We start from the raw sequence: 16212 nt of genomic DNA on the forward strand, positions 1-16212 counted from the left end.
GGTTGGTCTCAAACTCCTGAGCTCAGGCGATCCACCTGCTTTGGCTTCCCAGAGTGCTAGGATACAGGTGTGAAAAAAAAAAAATACTCCAGCCTGGAGTCAACTTGCATCTTGGAGCTACTCTATACTTGGTGTGTGATGTTGGGTTACTTAACCTCTCTGAGCCTCACTCCCGTTTATAGAGGAGATAGTAATAGAAGTTACCTGGCAGGGTTACTAAAAGGGATAGGAGCCCATGGTAAGCCCTGTGTTTGGGGATAGAGCAGCTGAGAAGCCAGAGGAGATGTGACCACGGCAGTGCCCTGACACAGGCTGTCCAAGGGTGGAAGCAGTAAGCCTCATACCCTCTGGGGTCCCAGAGCACCCACTGTATGCCTGCCTTGCAGAGATCACAGCTCTATAGCAGGGAAGGGAGGAGAAAATGGAATGTCTGCAATAGAGTCAGGTACCTGGTACCATTCCCCCAGCCTTGGTTTACCCACCAGTAAAGACAGCTCTGTGGGCCTGATGTTTTATCACTTTGGCCTCAATATCTCAGCATATCCTCACTGCCAGACCTGTGCTGGACACAGGGATTGAATGAAGACAAACAGGCCAACCCCTGGCCTCAGGGTCAGGTATGGATAAGGAATGGAAAAGTGGGACATAGAATTCCAAGGAAGCTGATGGCTGGATGTGTGAGCTCCTTGGGTGCTCCAGGTGCACTCACCAGGCCCTGTCTCCAATTCCCAGCCACACCTAGATAACACAAGGAAACAAGGCACCGTGAGGGAGAACCAGCAGAACAGTCAGCTAACAGACCCATGAAGGCTTGAGCTACTGTATTTATCAAGCCAAATGCCTTTCTATTTAAAGAAACAAGAGTTCCTAGCACTCTGGGAGGCTGAGGCAGGTGGATTGCTTGAGTTTTTTAGGAGTTCCAGACCAGCCTGACCAAGAGTGAGACCCCATCTCTACTAAAAATAGAAAAACTAGCTGGGTGTTGTGGTGGGTGCCTGTCATCTCAGCTACTTTGAAGGCAGAGGCAAGAGGATCACTTGAGCCCAAGAGTTTGAGGTTGTTGTGAGCTATGTATGACGCCACGGACTCTGTCTCAAAAAACTAAATGAAAAGTAAAGAAGCAAGAGGAAGAGTGGCCTTTCCCCAAGTGACTTTCTGCCTTTCTGCCCACAGACAGCAGCCCTCTAACGGGCAGCACGCCGGCCGGTTATGGGACCCTGACGATAGGGACGTCAATAGATCCCCTCAGCTCCTCAGTTTCATCCGTGGTATGTGGACAGAGTGGGGGCAGGGGATGCTCCAGATGGGGTGAATACAGGCCCCCCCCAGACACCCTGACTTCTTCCTCTGCCCCTGAGCTTCTCTCACCTGCATTCACAGAGGCTCAGTGGCTACTGTGGCAGTCCATGGAGGGTCATAGGCTATCACGTCATGGTCTGGATGATGGCTGGGATCCCTTTGCTGCTCTTCCGATGGAAGCCGGCGTGGGGGGTGCGGCTGCGGCTGCGGCCGTGCAACCTGGCCCGCGCCGAAACACTCGTTATCGAAATAAGAGACAAAGAGGTGAGAGGCAGGCCGAGCCTGGGGAGTGGTCAGGGCCTGGGGTGGAGGATGCTGGTTGTCGGGGGGAGGTTCCCACACAGCCACTGACCTTCGGGGGGAGGTTAGGCAGGTAGTTCTCCACTCTGGACTGAGATTTCCCATCTAGGCAGTGGACAGGAGTGGCTGGTTGGGTGATCCCTGTGGGCAGGCTCAGCGATAGCCTTTTCTGCCTTCTCCAGCAGGGGCCACCGGCCGCTGGAACAGGGCCTGGGAGGGGTGGGGTCTCTTCCAGTTCTGAGCCCACTCCTCTGTGTTCCAGGATAGTTCGTGGCAGCTCTTCACTGTCCAGGTGCAGACTGAGGCCGTCAGTGAGGGCAGGTGAGGCAGCCCCTCGCCCTCCCAGAAGCCCCTGGCCCACCACACACACACACACCCACACATACATGATGGCTGTCACTGGTACCTACCATACCAAGGATAGAGGGTGGCTCTGTGAGAACAGAAAAGTTCTGGAGTAGCATTCGGAGCTCCAGAGTAACCCTCATACTTCTTCATAGCCTCAAGCTGCCCCAAGAGGCCCATGAAGCGGATGGCCGGAGCCAGGCAGCTGTGGGGGCAGTACCAGAGGGTACCTGGAAGGACACTGCCCAGCTCCATGGGCAGGAGGAGTCAGTGAGTAGACAGCTGGGTTCTGTTCAAGTCCTTGCCCCTCTCTGGGCCTCAGTTTTGTGCTCTGTACAATGGGAAGGTTGGACTCCATGCTGACCAAGCACCTCTTGGTTCTGTGACCCCAGACATCTAGAATGCTAACTGCTTTTATGCTTCCTAGCCTTTCTTCACCTCTCTTTCCTATGATGCTGGTCCCTGCCCACTTTCCCTATCCCCAGTGCACACACACTGGCCCTGGGGCCAGCCTCCAACCCAGCCTCTTTTCTCCACCTCCCAGAAGCGAGTGCTGCGGTATTACCTCCTCCAGGGCCAGCGCTACGTCTGGATTGAGACCCAACAAGCCTTCCATCAGGTCAGGTAGGAATTGGGGTCAGTGGCACTGATATCACTTCCCAGAGTGGGCCTTGTTTGGGCACAGGCAGTGGCATGAAGTGACCTGGCATGGCCGGGGCTCTCCTCTCGGCTCTGCCACTTTTTCCCTTTAATCCTGGGGTAGGTACTGAGCCTCTCCAGGCCTGAGGTCTCTGCCTAGAAAGGGGTTGGAGACAATCCTCACCTCCTAGGGCTATTTCAAAGGTAAAATACCTAATAATTTCTGTGAAGCTTGACACAGCATCTGTCCGAGTTGGTGACACTGCCGTGAGTCAGAACACACGCTTAAGCTTCGGCAGTCTGTTTAGACCCTGCCACCCACTAAATGCTTAATAAATGTGAGCTGATGACACACCTTAGTTTGAGTCCCCCAGAAGCAGACCTTAAGACGAGGATTCAAGTGCAGAGAGTTGGTTTACAACACTGGGGAGGTGGGACAAGGAAAGGGAGGAAGAGAAAAGAGGTGGATTGTCATGCCACCATGGATGCCTGGACCTCAGTCCTTTGGGGATCTCTGGAGACCCCTATAGAGCACACATCTCAAGGCAACCTCACCCAAGGGGCAAGGGAGCTGGGAACACTTATCCAACACCTCCCTACCATTGTGGGTTGTAAGCTGCTCCCTGGGACATGAACTCTTCTGCACTTTTGGCTTTCTGGCCTCATGGGCAGAGCATGCTCTCCCAACCAGGACAAGTCTTCAAGTAAAGGCAGGTGTCCGCAGGGAGCTGCCATGTTGTGCAGAGGTGAGCCCAAGGGAGATGGGGGTGGCACCAACAGCCTCTGCCACATGATAAGGATAATAGTGAAAAACACTGGCATGGAGATCACTCAGCAAGTGTCAGGCACTGTCCAAAGCACTATCCATGGCTCACCTCATCTAATCCACCTGTAGCCGAATGAGGACACTGTCCCCATTTTGCAGATGAGAAAACTGAGGCACAAAGAGGGCAAGTGACTTGTCCAAGGCATCATCAGTGTAAATAATACGCTAAATAATGTCTTCTTTGTCACTTTTAATATTATCATCCTCTCTCATCATCGTCCTTTCTCAATGAGATGGTTTGAAGCCCAATCAGAGGAACAAAAGGAGAAAGCTAAGCCCAGAGCTTGTATCTCCCAGGAGCTTGGTGTGACAGATGGGGGTCAGGAGAGGCCTGGAGCCCTGAGGCCCTGGCCTGTGTGAGGTGCAGGACACAGAGCTCAGGCCCTGTGGCCCACACAAGTGTTCCCTGCCCTCCACCAGCCTGCTGGACCACGGCCGCACCTGTGACGATATGCACCGCTCCCACTCCGGCCTCAGTCTCCAGGAACAAACTTTGAGGTGGGTGCTGCCCTGGGGTCGGTGCTCTAATACTGGAGAACTCCAATCTTCCCTGCCCCCCATGTGGCTACCTTCCAGACACCTCCCATCTCTGGGCCTCAATTTCCTCAGCTATAAAATGGGTCATTCTGTCACCCAGCATGTCTCACTGTCACCCTGTCCTCTGACGGCTTGGCCTCACCCCCTCTTGCAGGAAGGCCATCTATGGCCCCAACGTGATCGCCGTACCAGTCAAGTCCTACCCTCAGCTGCTGGTGGACGAGGTAGGATTATCCCCAAGTCTTGCCTCCTCTGGACCCCTGTGCAGAAGCAGAGGAGATAACGTCATCTTCTCATAGCGGAGTCATCCCAGACCCTGCCCTGGTCACCTTAGCCAGCCAGGCTATAATTGGAGCTTCTGCTCAAGGCGTAGGCCAGAGATTGGGGAATTGCCTGTGGGGGTTAGAGGCTAAGAGGCAAGTGCCAGGTGCCAGGAGACGCGCTCTGGAGCCTGGGGCCTCCTGTGCATTTTCCACTGTCATTGTCCCGACAGTCCCGGGAGGAGGGCCCGGGATGACAATGTGTCAACCCATGAGGAACGCAGGCTTCAGAAGGCGACACACGACATGGCCCAGGTCACACAGGGACAAAGGGAAGCCAGTGACCCAGACACGTGTAGAGTAAAATGTTACCATCCCAGCCCTGGGGGGAGACACTACCGAAGAGTCTTGGAGTCTGGCCTGATATAAACTATGGTCTGCCTAAGGGCAGTGACTTACTCCATCTGTGCCTCAGAGTTTCCTCATCCGTAGAATAGAGGTGATAGTGGCACCTGCCTGTGGAATTGTCTTCACCATTGGATGACACTTGGATAAAGTGTTGAGCAGGATTCTGGCTTGTCCTCTTCAGAGTGGAGGAACTAGGGACTCGGGGGATGTCTGGTTGAGGGGACAAGATCTGTCATGGGAACGGCTTGGCTTCAGTCCTTTCGCAGCCACTGGGCCTCTGCTCCCATGTTTGGATGCCCAGGGGACAGGGATACTGACGCTCTCTCCCTCCACCAGGCACTGAACCCCTACTATGGGTTCCAGGCCTTCAGCATCGCACTGTGGCTGGCCGACCGCTACTACTGGTATGCCCTCTGCATCCTCCTCATCTCCACCATCTCCATCTGCCTGTCGCTCTACAGGACCCGAAAGGTGAGTGACGCAAGGCAGGCAGCGTGGCCGTGGAGGAGGTCCCTTTGGTGCTCCCTCACTACTCCCCTGTTGTCCCCTGCCCACAGCAAAGCCAGACTCTGAGGGACATGGTCAAGCTGTCTGTGCGGGTTCGCGTGTGCCGGCCTGGAGGAGGTGAGGAGCCGGGCTCAGGAGGGTGGAGGGAGGCCGGGTGGGTGTGGGGGTGGCGGCAGTTGCCCCAGCTGTGCTGACTCTCCTTTCCCTCAGAGGAGCAATGGGTCGACTCCAGCGAGCTGGTGCCCGGGGACTGCCTGGTGCTACCCCAGGAGGGTGGGCTGATGCCCTGCGACGCCACCCTAGTGGCTGGCGAGTGCGTGGTCAACGAGAGCTCCCTGACAGGTCTGCCCCCGGCCCTCTGCGTCAGAAGTTGGAGTTTTCTTTTCCTTTTTTCTCAAGTAACCTTCCCAGCTTCAGCACTAGCTAACCCCATACCTTTGGGGTGTATTGTTTTACCTCACTGTGCCTCAGTTTCCTTCTCTATTAAAAGGGGGCTGTCACTCCTGGATAGTGTTGTGCAAAGTGCTTAGAAGCATGAGTGGGGTGGGGTAAGCACCATTGTATGTGAGCTATTTCTGTGTGAATGTCCGCCTTCGGGTCAAGAAGATCTCAGGCCAGGTAGAGCATGTAGCCCAAACTGGGGGGCCCAGTTCATCTCCCCATGGGCAGCTCCCATGAAGGGTCCAGGTGTCCTTCTGGGCCTTTTTCTGTGAACCTATATATGATGTGTGTGCACAGGTGCAGATGCACCTCTCTGTTACGTACATGGGCTCGTGTTCTGTGTCATATTCCATACGTTGCTTTCTCTCCTGGGCCTTCTCCCACACATGGGTACTCCACCTCCCAGTCCACATTATGGGTGTGTCAGAACTGACTTACCTGGTCCACTAACAATGAGTATTTAGATTGTGATTTTCTGGCCATTGCAGACAACGCCACAGGACTCAGCCTTGTCCTGTCTTCTCACCACGTGCAAATATTTCTTTCTCTGAGATGTGTTAGATCTTAGTGGTAGATACTAGATAGAACTTACGAGAAACACAAGATAGTAGTTTCTTCCAGGGAAGCTTTCTGGCTGGAGTTCTATTCGTATATTCATATAATAATAGTGATGATGATGACATCACTATGATTCATGGGCCCATGCCCTGAGCCTGGCCCTCCACAAACTTTGTCTGCACTTTACATATCCACCCACCTCTTGGGGGTGGGGACAGAAACAGTGATTGGATTGATTATCCCTGAGTCCCTCCCAGGAATCAGCACACAGTAGGTACTGAGTAGCCTCATCTTAACAGGCATTCAGTAAGGGTTTGCTACTCTTTTTGGGCAGCCTGCCCAAGGTTACACCCCTAAAGGCTATTCCCTCCATGTAAATATCTTTAGTGGTTTGTATTATAAAAGTAATATGAGCTCAGCGCCTGTAGCTCAAGTGGCTAAGGTGCCAGCCACATACACCTAAGGTGGCAGGTTCAAATCCAGCCTGGCCCGCCAGACAACAATGACAGCTGCAACCAAAAAATAGCTGGGCGTTGTGGCAGGCGCCTGTGGTCCCAGCTACTTGGGAGGCGGAGGCAGGAGACTCGCTTGAGCCCAGGAGTTGGAGGTTTCTGTGAGCTGTGATGCCATGGCACTCTACCCAGGGGGATAGCTTGAGGGTCTGTCTCAAAAAAAAAAGGTAATATGTGCTTAGTATCAAATAATTCCAACAGAAGGAGAAAGGCTTCCCCCCCAACCCTCTCCCCTACATATGTGCTTGACCGCACGTGCTCTGTCTAATTTCCCCGAGTCATTCCTGGTAACTGGCTGTCACTCCCCTCCCAGCAGCATCTCACTGTGCCTTTGCCCTTATGTCTTATGCCCTCTCTGAGCCTCAGCATCCCTCTCTGTAAAATGGGGCTGTGATTTCTTTTTTTTTGAGACAGAGTCTCACTATGTCACCCTTGGTAGAGTGCTGTGTTATCACAGCTCACAGCAACCTCAAACTCTTTGGGCTTAAGCAATTCTCTTGCCTCAGCCTCCCAAGTAGCTGGGACTACAGGTGCCCCACCACAATGCCCGGCTATTTTTGTTGATGTTGTTGTTGTTGCAGTTGTTTTAGCTGGCCCAGCTGGGTTCAAACCCGCCAGCCTCGGTGTATGTGGTCTGCGCCCTACACACTCAGCTACAGGCACTGCCCGGGGCTGTGATTTCTTATTCATACCTGGTTATAGAATTAGATGAGAACTTAGGCTTAGAACAATTCTACACATAACTCCTGGTTTTGTTGGTGGGAGGGAGCAGTAGGGAAGGCCCTTTAGGGCTTCATACCATGTCCTCCCCAGGGGAGAGTGTTCCAGTGCTGAAGACGGCCCTGCCTGGGGGTCCAGTGCCCTACTGCCCAGAGACGCACAGGCGGCACACACTCTTTTGTGGGACCTTCGTCCTGCAGGCCCGGGCCTACATGGGACCCCACGTCCTGGCAGTGGTGACCCGGACAGGTATGAGTCAATGGGCTGAGAGGAAGCCGGGCTTAGCATATATGGAAGAAGTAATGCCAGGCAGGGTGGGACCTGGACCCCTGGACCCCACACCCACCTCTGCCACAGCCCTGCTGTGGGACCTCAGACAAGTCCCACACTAGCTGGGTCTTTATCATTCCCTTAACAGGAGAAGTTGGGCCAGACTGAGGCTGAGTTTTGCCATGTCTGTAAGAGCCGACAGGGGCTCAAATGCTGGAGGGAGTAGGGATGTAGCAAGCAGAAAAGCACTCAGCCTATATCTGGATTTTAAGTAAACCACTCCATTTTTAAATGCTACCTACTAATTGTACTCTTTAAAACCCTGTGGGGGCTGGGCAAAGTCTGTGGGCCACCATTTGAAACCCCAAACTAGGTGATGGCTAACCCCCTGAGCATCATGCCTTACAACCCAAGATGTGCAGGTGAGGGGGCTAGTGCTGGAGAGACCTGTCCTAACCCCAGTTTCTCCTGCCTCACTTCCCGGTCTCCCCACCAGGCTTCTGCACGGCTAAAGGGGCTCTGGTGAGCTCCATCTTGCATCCCCGACCCATCAACTTCAAGTTCTATAAGCACAGCATGAAGTTTGTGGCTGCCCTCTCTGTCTTGGGTAAGTTGTCCCAGCACCCTACTCTGCTGATGAGCCCTGGCTCGGGTCCTGAATCCCACTCATTCCCTTGCTCTCTCCCTAGCTCTCCTGGGTACCATCTACAGCATCTTAATCCTCTATCGCAACCGGGTAAGTCTCAGGGGCCCGGCAGGGGCTGCCAGCAGGGCCCAGCAGACCCTGCCTAGTGCTCAGCATTCACGGTGCCTCCTGCCAGGTGCCTCTGAATGAGATTGTGATCCGGGCACTGGACCTGGTGACCGTGGTGGTGCCGCCTGCGCTGCCGGCCGCCATGACCGTCTGCACACTCTACGCCCAGAGCCGGCTGCGGACACAGGGCATCTTCTGCATCCACCCGCTGCGCATCAACCTGGGGGGCAAGCTGCGGCTGGTGTGTTTTGACAAGGTGGGGACTGCAGGGCGGGGTCGGTGCAGGGGAGCAGGTCAGCCCACAGCACCTTGGCAAGCCTCCACACCCACGTCATCCACTCAGCAGCATTGGCTGAGGGCACCATGTCCTGACCAGGGCAGGAACACCCAGAGAATCACCCTCCACCCCTGCCCAGCTTCCCCCTTTTACCAGGCTCATGGTCGGGTAAAAACAAAAATTTTTTTTGAGGCAGAGTCTCACTATGTCACCCTTGATAGAGTGCCATGGCGTCACAGCTTACAGCAACCTCAAACTCTTGGGCTTAAGTGATTCTCTTGCCTCAGCCTCCCTTGTAGCTGGAACTACGGGCGGGTCAGGCACAATTTATTCATGTGTTCAAGAACCAGTGAGGTCCAGGGTCCAACAGTGACCAACACAGAAATGTCCTCATGGACACTGTCACGTGTGTCCCTAGCAGAAAGTGAACAGGGAGTCACAGTGATGATGGGGTTTAGGAAGAAAGCCAACAGGGTGGCACATGGGTGGTGAGTAGGGGGGTGTTTTTTAGAGGGCAGTCAAGAAGCCCCTGAGTAGGTCCCTCGCTATCCTCAGTGAGGGTGGACAAGGGAGGAAGGTGGCTCCTCTGAGGAACAGACAGAGAGCCTGGAGCATGATGAGCTGTGAGCAGCAGCCTGATCAGCCGACACTGGAGGATATTCCAGGGGTGTCAGAGGCTGCAAAGTTTTTGAACTTGGGGGAGGGAGAGGGCGTGATCAGATTCCCACAACCCCCAGGCTAGCAAGGGAGCCAGATGAGTAACTGGGCTGCTGGGAGTCCAGTGTGGAAACACAGGTACCCAGTCAGTCAGTCACTCATTCCCTCGCTCAGTCACTCATTCACTTAGTCACTCAATCAGCAGATGCATCGGCCAGGTCCCCTTCCAGGTTCCATGGGGCACATATGGTAGGGATGTGAAGAGGCCATAGGTGAGAGCCCAAAGCAAGGACCACCTGCCCCACTCCTGGGAGCTAAGGAAGAAAATGTCCTGGAGGAAATGATGCCAGCCAGAAAAACAATGGGAGGTGACCATAGCAGAGAAAACCACACCCACAAAGGTTGAGAGGCAAGGCAGGGCCTCTTCTTGCTCCAGATTGGGCTCCCACAGGCCCACCATCCTAGGGTGTAGACCCTCAGCTCTGTAGGGCCCAGCTCATCCCAGGACTCCTCACTGCCCCGCCCACCTGTCCCTGCAGACGGGCACCCTCACTGAGGACGGCTTGGACGTGATGGGGGTGGTGCCCCTGAAGGGGCAGGCGTTCCTGCCACTGGTCCCTGAGCCCCGCCGCCTGCCCATGGGGCCCCTGCTCCGAGCACTGGCCACCTGCCACACCCTCAGCTGGCTCCAGGACACCCCAGTGGGCGACCCCATGGACCTCAAGATGGTGGAGTCTACTGGCTGGGTGAGGAGGCCAAACATGATAGCCCCCTGCCTCTGGGCGGCTGGGCCTAACAAAGCCCACCCTGTCTTCATTCTAGGTCTCCCAGGGTGGTCTCTGTCATGTCCACCATCAGTACTAATGGCAAGGCCACACGCTGAGCACCTACGGGGAGCCAGCACGTGGCTGTGGGGGCTGCTGTCACTCCTCCCCGAGCCCTAGCAGGCAGGCTTAGAAGCTGCTTCACAGGGAGGGCGCTGAGGCTGAGGGACATTTGGAATAACTTACCCAAGGTCACCCAGCAGCTTGTAAGTGGCAAAGCCGGAGTTCGACTTTGAGTCCACTCCACTCCAAAGCCCACGTTCTTAACGTCTGTACCACCCAGTCTCCCGTGAAGGAAGTCTTCCGTGAGTCTAACTTGAGTCTCCATGGGCCGAGGCCCCCTGGATGCCATCCCCCTCTGCCTTCCCGCCAGGTCCTGGAGGAGGAGCCAGCCGCAGACTTGGTGTGTGGGTCCCGGGTTTTGGCAGTGATGAGACCCCCACTTCAAGAGCCCCAGCTGCCAGGAACAGTGAGCTGAGGGGCGCCTATGGGGGGTGGGGTTGGAGGAGTGAGCGCCCCAGCCAGCCCCTCAGCCACCTCGTGTCACTGTAGGAGGAGCGCCTGATGCCTGTCAGCGTACTCCGCCGCTTCCCCTTCTCCTCGGCCCTGCAGCGCATGGACGTGGTGGTGGCGTGGCCGGGGGCTGCTCAGCCCGAGGCCTATGTCAAGGGCTCCCCAGAGCTGGTGGCAGGCCTCTGCAAACCTGACACAGGTGAAGGAGGCAGGACCTGGTCAGACATAGGCGTGTGATGGGATTGTTCCAGCCTCTGTCCCTGCCCCCACCTCCTTGTGACACCTACCTCTCCCCAACAGTACCCACCGACTTCACCCAGACACTGCAGAGCTACACAGCTGCTGGCTACCGTGTCGTGGCCCTGGCCGGCAAGGTGCTGCCCATCACGCCCAGCCTGGAGGCAGCTCAGCAGCTGACAAGGTTGGCCTGTCCCTACCCTGGCGTCTGTAAGGATTTAGTAGCCTCCAGCCTGGGTGGCAGAGGGAAGCTGTCAGGCAGGCAAGGCCAGAGAAGATGCCCTTGCCTAGTGGCTGGGAAAGGGGCCTTGGCCCTGCATGACCTCTGACCCAGGTCTGCCTACCCACCAGGGACACTGTGGAGCAGGAGCTGAGCCTCTTGGGGCTGCTGGTCATGAGGAATCTGCTGAAGCCACAGACAACACCAGTGATCCAGGCTCTCCGGAAGACCCACATCCGTACTGTCATGGTGACAGGTACCTGAGGCCTGCAAGGCCTGGGTTAGGAGGACCAGAGAGAAAGGTGCCAGTGAATCTTCCTGGGGTGTCCTTTGAGACCCCTGCTTCAGGCCAGGTCCTTCTCACACACTTCATAGATCTTCACAGTAACTCTTCCAAGTGGTGGTTGTCACTCCCATTTGACAGATGAGGAAACAGGCTCAGAGGAGTAGAGTGACTTCCAAAGAGCCCAGCTGTGATATCAGGCAGCCTGGGCTCCAGCCCTGCTATGATCTGGGTTCCAGTTTCCACTTCTGAGAAATGGGGATAATGATGCTGTGACAATCTCAAGGAGCAACAAAAGAAAGATTCCAGCCAGGTTCAAACAGCAAGAGCTGAGAGGTCTGGGTGCTTCTGGTCCTCCCACCCTTCCACGCACGCACCTGCACACACATGCACTTTCTGGCAGAAACACTGCAGTCAGGAGTATGTGTATGTGGGGAGCTCAAGCCCAGCACCCATCTCCCCTGAGAGCCTCAGAGCCTGGTTGGGACACTGCAGATGACATAGTGAAGTCCAGAGACATTTATAACTTCCCTCAGCCCACTCAACTGGTGATGGCAGATGGTTTCCCATCTATAAAGGTCAGGGTGAGGGTGGCCTCCGTGGATAGCACTGGACCCAAGCCTTGCCCCTCACTCTCCAGGAGACAACCTACAGACAGCAGTTACTGTGGCCCGGGGCTGTGACATGGTGAGCCCCGGGGAGCGTCTGGTTATCATTCACGCCACCCACCCTGAGCAGGGTCAGTCTGCCTCTCTCGAGTTCCTACCAGTAGAGTCCTCTGCAGCTGTGAACACAGTAAAGGTGAGGCCACCCAGTGCTCTGGCTGAACCCCACCTTGTGACCCCACCCCTGCATCGCCCAACCCAGGCCCCAGCTCTCTAGGACAGACAAGGGCGCTGAGCTGAGCTTTCTGGACCTCCAGGATTCCGACCAGGCTGCGCGCTATGCTGTGGAGCCAGAGCCCCACTGCTGTCACCTGGCACTCAGCGGGCCCACCTTTGGTGTCATTGTGAAGCACTTCCCTAAGCTGCTGCCCAAGGTAGGACTGCCCCAGCCTCCCCTGCTCTGCTCCCTCCTCTTGGTGCCCTCTCCCTGGTGGCTATTCAGCTCTCCCCTTGCCCATGTGCCACCAGGTCCTGGTCCAGGGCACTATCTTTGCCCGCATGGCCCCAGAGCAGAAGACAGAGCTGGTGTGTGAGCTGCAGAAGCTTCAGTGAGTACTCAGAGATGGGAGTGGTGGGTGGGCGAGAAGCCCACGAGAGTGAGCTGACTAAGGCCCTGCCTCCCTCCTTAGATATCAGAGCACCATCACCCTCCCAAAGCACCCAGGCGGGCTCTCCTGGGTCACACTAAAAATAGTCCTTGCATCTATCCACTGAGCACCTGCTCTGCATAGGCACCATGTGGGTATTAGGGGTCCAGTGGCTGGACCACAGTGGCCCTGATGGGCCCATGCCTCTCCATCAGGTACTGTGTGGGCATGTGCGGGGACGGTGCCAATGACTGTGGAGCCCTGAAGGCAGCCGACGTGGGCATCTCACTCTCCCAAGCCGAGGCCTCCGTGGTCTCACCCTTCACCTCGAGCACAGCCAGTATTGAGTGTGTGCCTGCAGTCATCAGGTGAAGCAGGCAGGGGCTAGCAGGCGAGGGCTTGGCAGGGCCCATCGGCCAACCCAAGCACCCTCACACCCACACCCTGTTCTCTAGGGAAGGTCGCTGTTCCCTCGACACATCATTCAGCGTCTTCAAGTACATGGCCCTGTACAGCCTGACCCAGTTCATCTCAGTCCTGATCCTCTACACGGTGAGGATCTCACAGTGCCAGGCCCCGGAGGGGGCACATGGCAGCGGGGTTAGGAGCCTGGCAGGCTCTGGAATAGATGGGCCCAAATCCTGGCTCTGCCACTTTCTAGCTGTGTGACAAGTGGCAAGGCTCAGATGAGAGGATGACAGTGCCAGGCCGAGGCACATAGTAATTCCTCCAAAATGGCAGTAGCTGTCATGGGCCAGTCTTGTCCCTGACTTCTGGAGCTCCCTATCTGCAGTGGAGACTGAGGCAGAGCCCAGGCAGAAGTGAGATGGAGCCAAGACCCCTGCCCTACCCCTTCCCATGTCTCCACTTACTTCCCCAGGCCTGCTTGCTCTGCTCCATACCCTACTCACCCCCACTGAATGCAGGTGACACCACAGGGCAGTCCAAATCTTGTATTTGTGTCTGTTTCTGTGTCTACCTCAAAGCTAGAAGCTTCATAAGGGCAGTAACCCAGGGACTCTATAAGGCAGAGCCTATGCTTTTGTGTCAGCCTAAGGGTCTGCTGCAGGGAGGGAAAACCTCCCCGTGAGTTTAGGCCCTCTAAGGTCAGCATGGATGCCTCCTCCATCAGACTTGGGGGCAGAGGGCAGTGCTCCTGCATCAGACTGGAGGCTTGTCTCACACCAGGAGCAATGCCATCTCCATCACACTGGGGTTTCCCAAGGGCGAAGAGAGTGCTGCCCCGATCAGATAGGAGGACAGGAAAGGTGCCTCCCCCATCAAACTCTTCAAGAGCAGGGCTGTGGCAAGAGGCTCCTCTGGGGCTGGGTTAGGGCCAGGTCACAGTTCTCCTCTGTCCTCCCTTCCCTGTGGCAGATCAACACCAACCTAGGAGATGTGCAGTTCCTGGCCATCGACCTGGTCATCACCACCACGGTGGCAGTGCTCATGAGTCGCACAGGGCCAGCACTAGCCCTGGGGCGGGTACGGCCACCAGGGGCACTACTCAGCGTGCCCGTGCTCAGCAGCCTGCTGCTGCAAGTGGCCCTGGTGGCTGGTGTGCAGCTCGGGGGCTACTTCCTCACCGTGGCCCAGCCGTGGTGAGTAGGGAGCTGGCCAACCCCATCCCACCCAGCCTGTCCACCCCCACCCATTCCCTGACCGCCATCCGTCTGCCCCTAGGTTTGTACCTCTGAATAGGACAATACCTGCACCAGACAACCTGCCCAACTACGAGAACACAGTGGTCTTCTCTCTATCCAGCTTCCAATACCTCATCCTGGCTGTGGCCATGTCCAAGGGGCCGCCCTTTCGCCGGCCGCTCTACACCAACGGTGCTGCAGCGTGGGAGGGGGCCTGGGGCAGGGAGGGAGACAGGGAGAGGGGAAGCAGATGGGACGGCGGGAGGGGTGGCTCTGTGGGTGGAGGGCATGTGTGCATGTATCCCGGGCATGTGGCTCCCTGGCTGACAGACTCCCCTACCCCCAGTGCCCTTCCTGGTGGCCCTGGCACTCTTGAGCTCTGTCCTGGTGGGCCTTATCCTGGTCCCCGGCCTCCTGCAGGGGCCGCTAGCACTGAGGACCATCACCGACACCCACTTCAAGCTGCTCCTGCTGGGCCTGGTCACCTTCAACTTGGTGGGGGCCTTCATGCTGGAGGTGGGGCCCGCCCCAGGCAGTGGCAGTGGGAGGGGTGGGGTCAGCCCGAGCTTCCCCGACACTCCCTCCCTGCCTTCTGCAGAGTGCACTGGACCAGTGCCTCCCAGCCTGCCTGCGCCGCCTGCGACCCAAGCGGGCCTCCAAGAAGCGCTTCAAGCAGCTGGAGCAAGAGCTCGCAGAGCAGCCCTGGCCACTGCTGCCCACTGGCCCTGCGAGGTAGCACCGGCCTGTCTGGCCTTTTAGACACTGGATCTCCCTGCCTCTGAGCCGCCCCCAGACCCCTCCCCAGAGACACCACCTCCCAAAACCCTGAGGTCGGCCTTTGTCACACTCTTGGCCTGAGACTGACCCCCCCCCCCACCTTAGGGAAGTGCTGACTGTCATCCCCACTAGATACCATCCCATGTAGACATGGCAGCCACCAACTCCACTGAGAGCTGCTATTAGTGTAGCAAATAAAGTCATGATATTTTCCTGACTTGGCCATGCCTGTCTCGTTCCTGGTGCCCAGGCTCTCTCTAGTGCCCACTTGGCAGCCCCTGGTCCATGTCTGCTCCTGACACCGCCTGATTTTAGATCACATTGGGCAACTCCCCGCTTGGGCCTTTGTTTCCTCATCTGACAGGAATTTCCTCTGTGAAGCATTTCACACTCATCATTCTGTAGCCCTTCCAACAACTACATCTGTCCCCATTTTGCAGATGAGAAAACTGAGGCTTGCAGATCACACAAGTAGTCCCAAGTGGGGCCAGACCACTTTCCTCCAGCTTTGATAATCTTATTTCTCTGGGGAGAAAGGAGAAGTGGGAGGATGGGAGGGCAGTTCCTTTCTCTTCCTCCTCTCTCCCCCCCACTACCTCCACATTCTGGGACAAGTCTGTGGTCTAGTCCCTCCCTCAGATAAAATCCAGGCTCTGAGCCTAAATCTCCCAGCCAGAAGCATGTGCACCATCCCCTGAGGAAGGGTGGGAGCCTCTGAGCTCATCCCACTAGTGGGCCCCTGGCCACGCCCGTCTGCTCTGAAGATGCAGCTGGTCATTTGGGTAGGGAAGAACAGGAAAGAGACTGCTTCCTGCCCTCCAGAACACCCCTACCCTCACTCCTGGAGCCCTGTTGCTACCTGCAGGACTGTGAGGGGAGCTCAGTAAATGTTGAACCATGCTGGAGAAAAGGGATGTGGGGTGTGGGAAGGTTTGGCATCAGGCATAGTCAGACCTCAGTGCTGGCACTGCATCACCAGCCAGCGACAGTCCAGGGAGGTAGATGCTATTTGAGGGGAGAACACAGAGAGGCCTGGGTTCACATCCCTCCTCTACCCTTAGCCGATTCTTCATGAATCTATTGGGCAGGCATGTGCCGGGGCTAATACTGTAAATAGAAACACACCAGCTAGAGGAAAGAGCACATTTCCAGG

General features: G+C 56.3%; 1 protein-coding gene across 1 annotated transcript in view; it reads left to right on the top strand.

The window, feature by feature from the left end:
- ATP13A2 (ATPase 13A2) overlaps positions 1-15276 on the top strand; it is a 21709-nt gene extending 6433 nt beyond the window's left edge. The window contains exons 2-29 of the mRNA XM_003783864.3: positions 1174-1268; positions 1381-1563; positions 1862-1920; positions 2100-2214; positions 2489-2568; positions 3830-3907; positions 4101-4170; positions 4951-5085; positions 5172-5238; positions 5332-5463; positions 7446-7601; positions 8119-8229; positions 8312-8358; positions 8444-8632; positions 9850-10056; positions 10508-10603; positions 10687-10846; positions 10948-11068; positions 11236-11360; positions 12028-12188; positions 12310-12426; positions 12521-12600; positions 12855-13007; positions 13095-13191; positions 14017-14240; positions 14323-14474; positions 14629-14798; positions 14881-15276. Coding sequence (XP_003783912.1) covers positions 1174-1268; positions 1381-1563; positions 1862-1920; positions 2100-2214; positions 2489-2568; positions 3830-3907; positions 4101-4170; positions 4951-5085; positions 5172-5238; positions 5332-5463; positions 7446-7601; positions 8119-8229; positions 8312-8358; positions 8444-8632; positions 9850-10056; positions 10508-10603; positions 10687-10846; positions 10948-11068; positions 11236-11360; positions 12028-12188; positions 12310-12426; positions 12521-12600; positions 12855-13007; positions 13095-13191; positions 14017-14240; positions 14323-14474; positions 14629-14798; positions 14881-15018 — 3518 coding nt within the window. The 3' untranslated portion in view covers positions 15019-15276. The remainder of the gene's footprint in view (positions 1-1173; positions 1269-1380; positions 1564-1861; positions 1921-2099; positions 2215-2488; positions 2569-3829; positions 3908-4100; positions 4171-4950; positions 5086-5171; positions 5239-5331; positions 5464-7445; positions 7602-8118; positions 8230-8311; positions 8359-8443; positions 8633-9849; positions 10057-10507; positions 10604-10686; positions 10847-10947; positions 11069-11235; positions 11361-12027; positions 12189-12309; positions 12427-12520; positions 12601-12854; positions 13008-13094; positions 13192-14016; positions 14241-14322; positions 14475-14628; positions 14799-14880) is intronic.
- Positions 15277-16212: the final 936 nt, after the last annotated feature.

Source organism: Otolemur garnettii, unplaced genomic scaffold (assembly GCF_000181295.1).
Source record: "Otolemur garnettii isolate 467f Iridium unplaced genomic scaffold, OtoGar3 scaffold00009, whole genome shotgun sequence".
Lineage (NCBI taxonomy): Eukaryota > Metazoa > Chordata > Mammalia > Primates > Galagidae > Otolemur > Otolemur garnettii.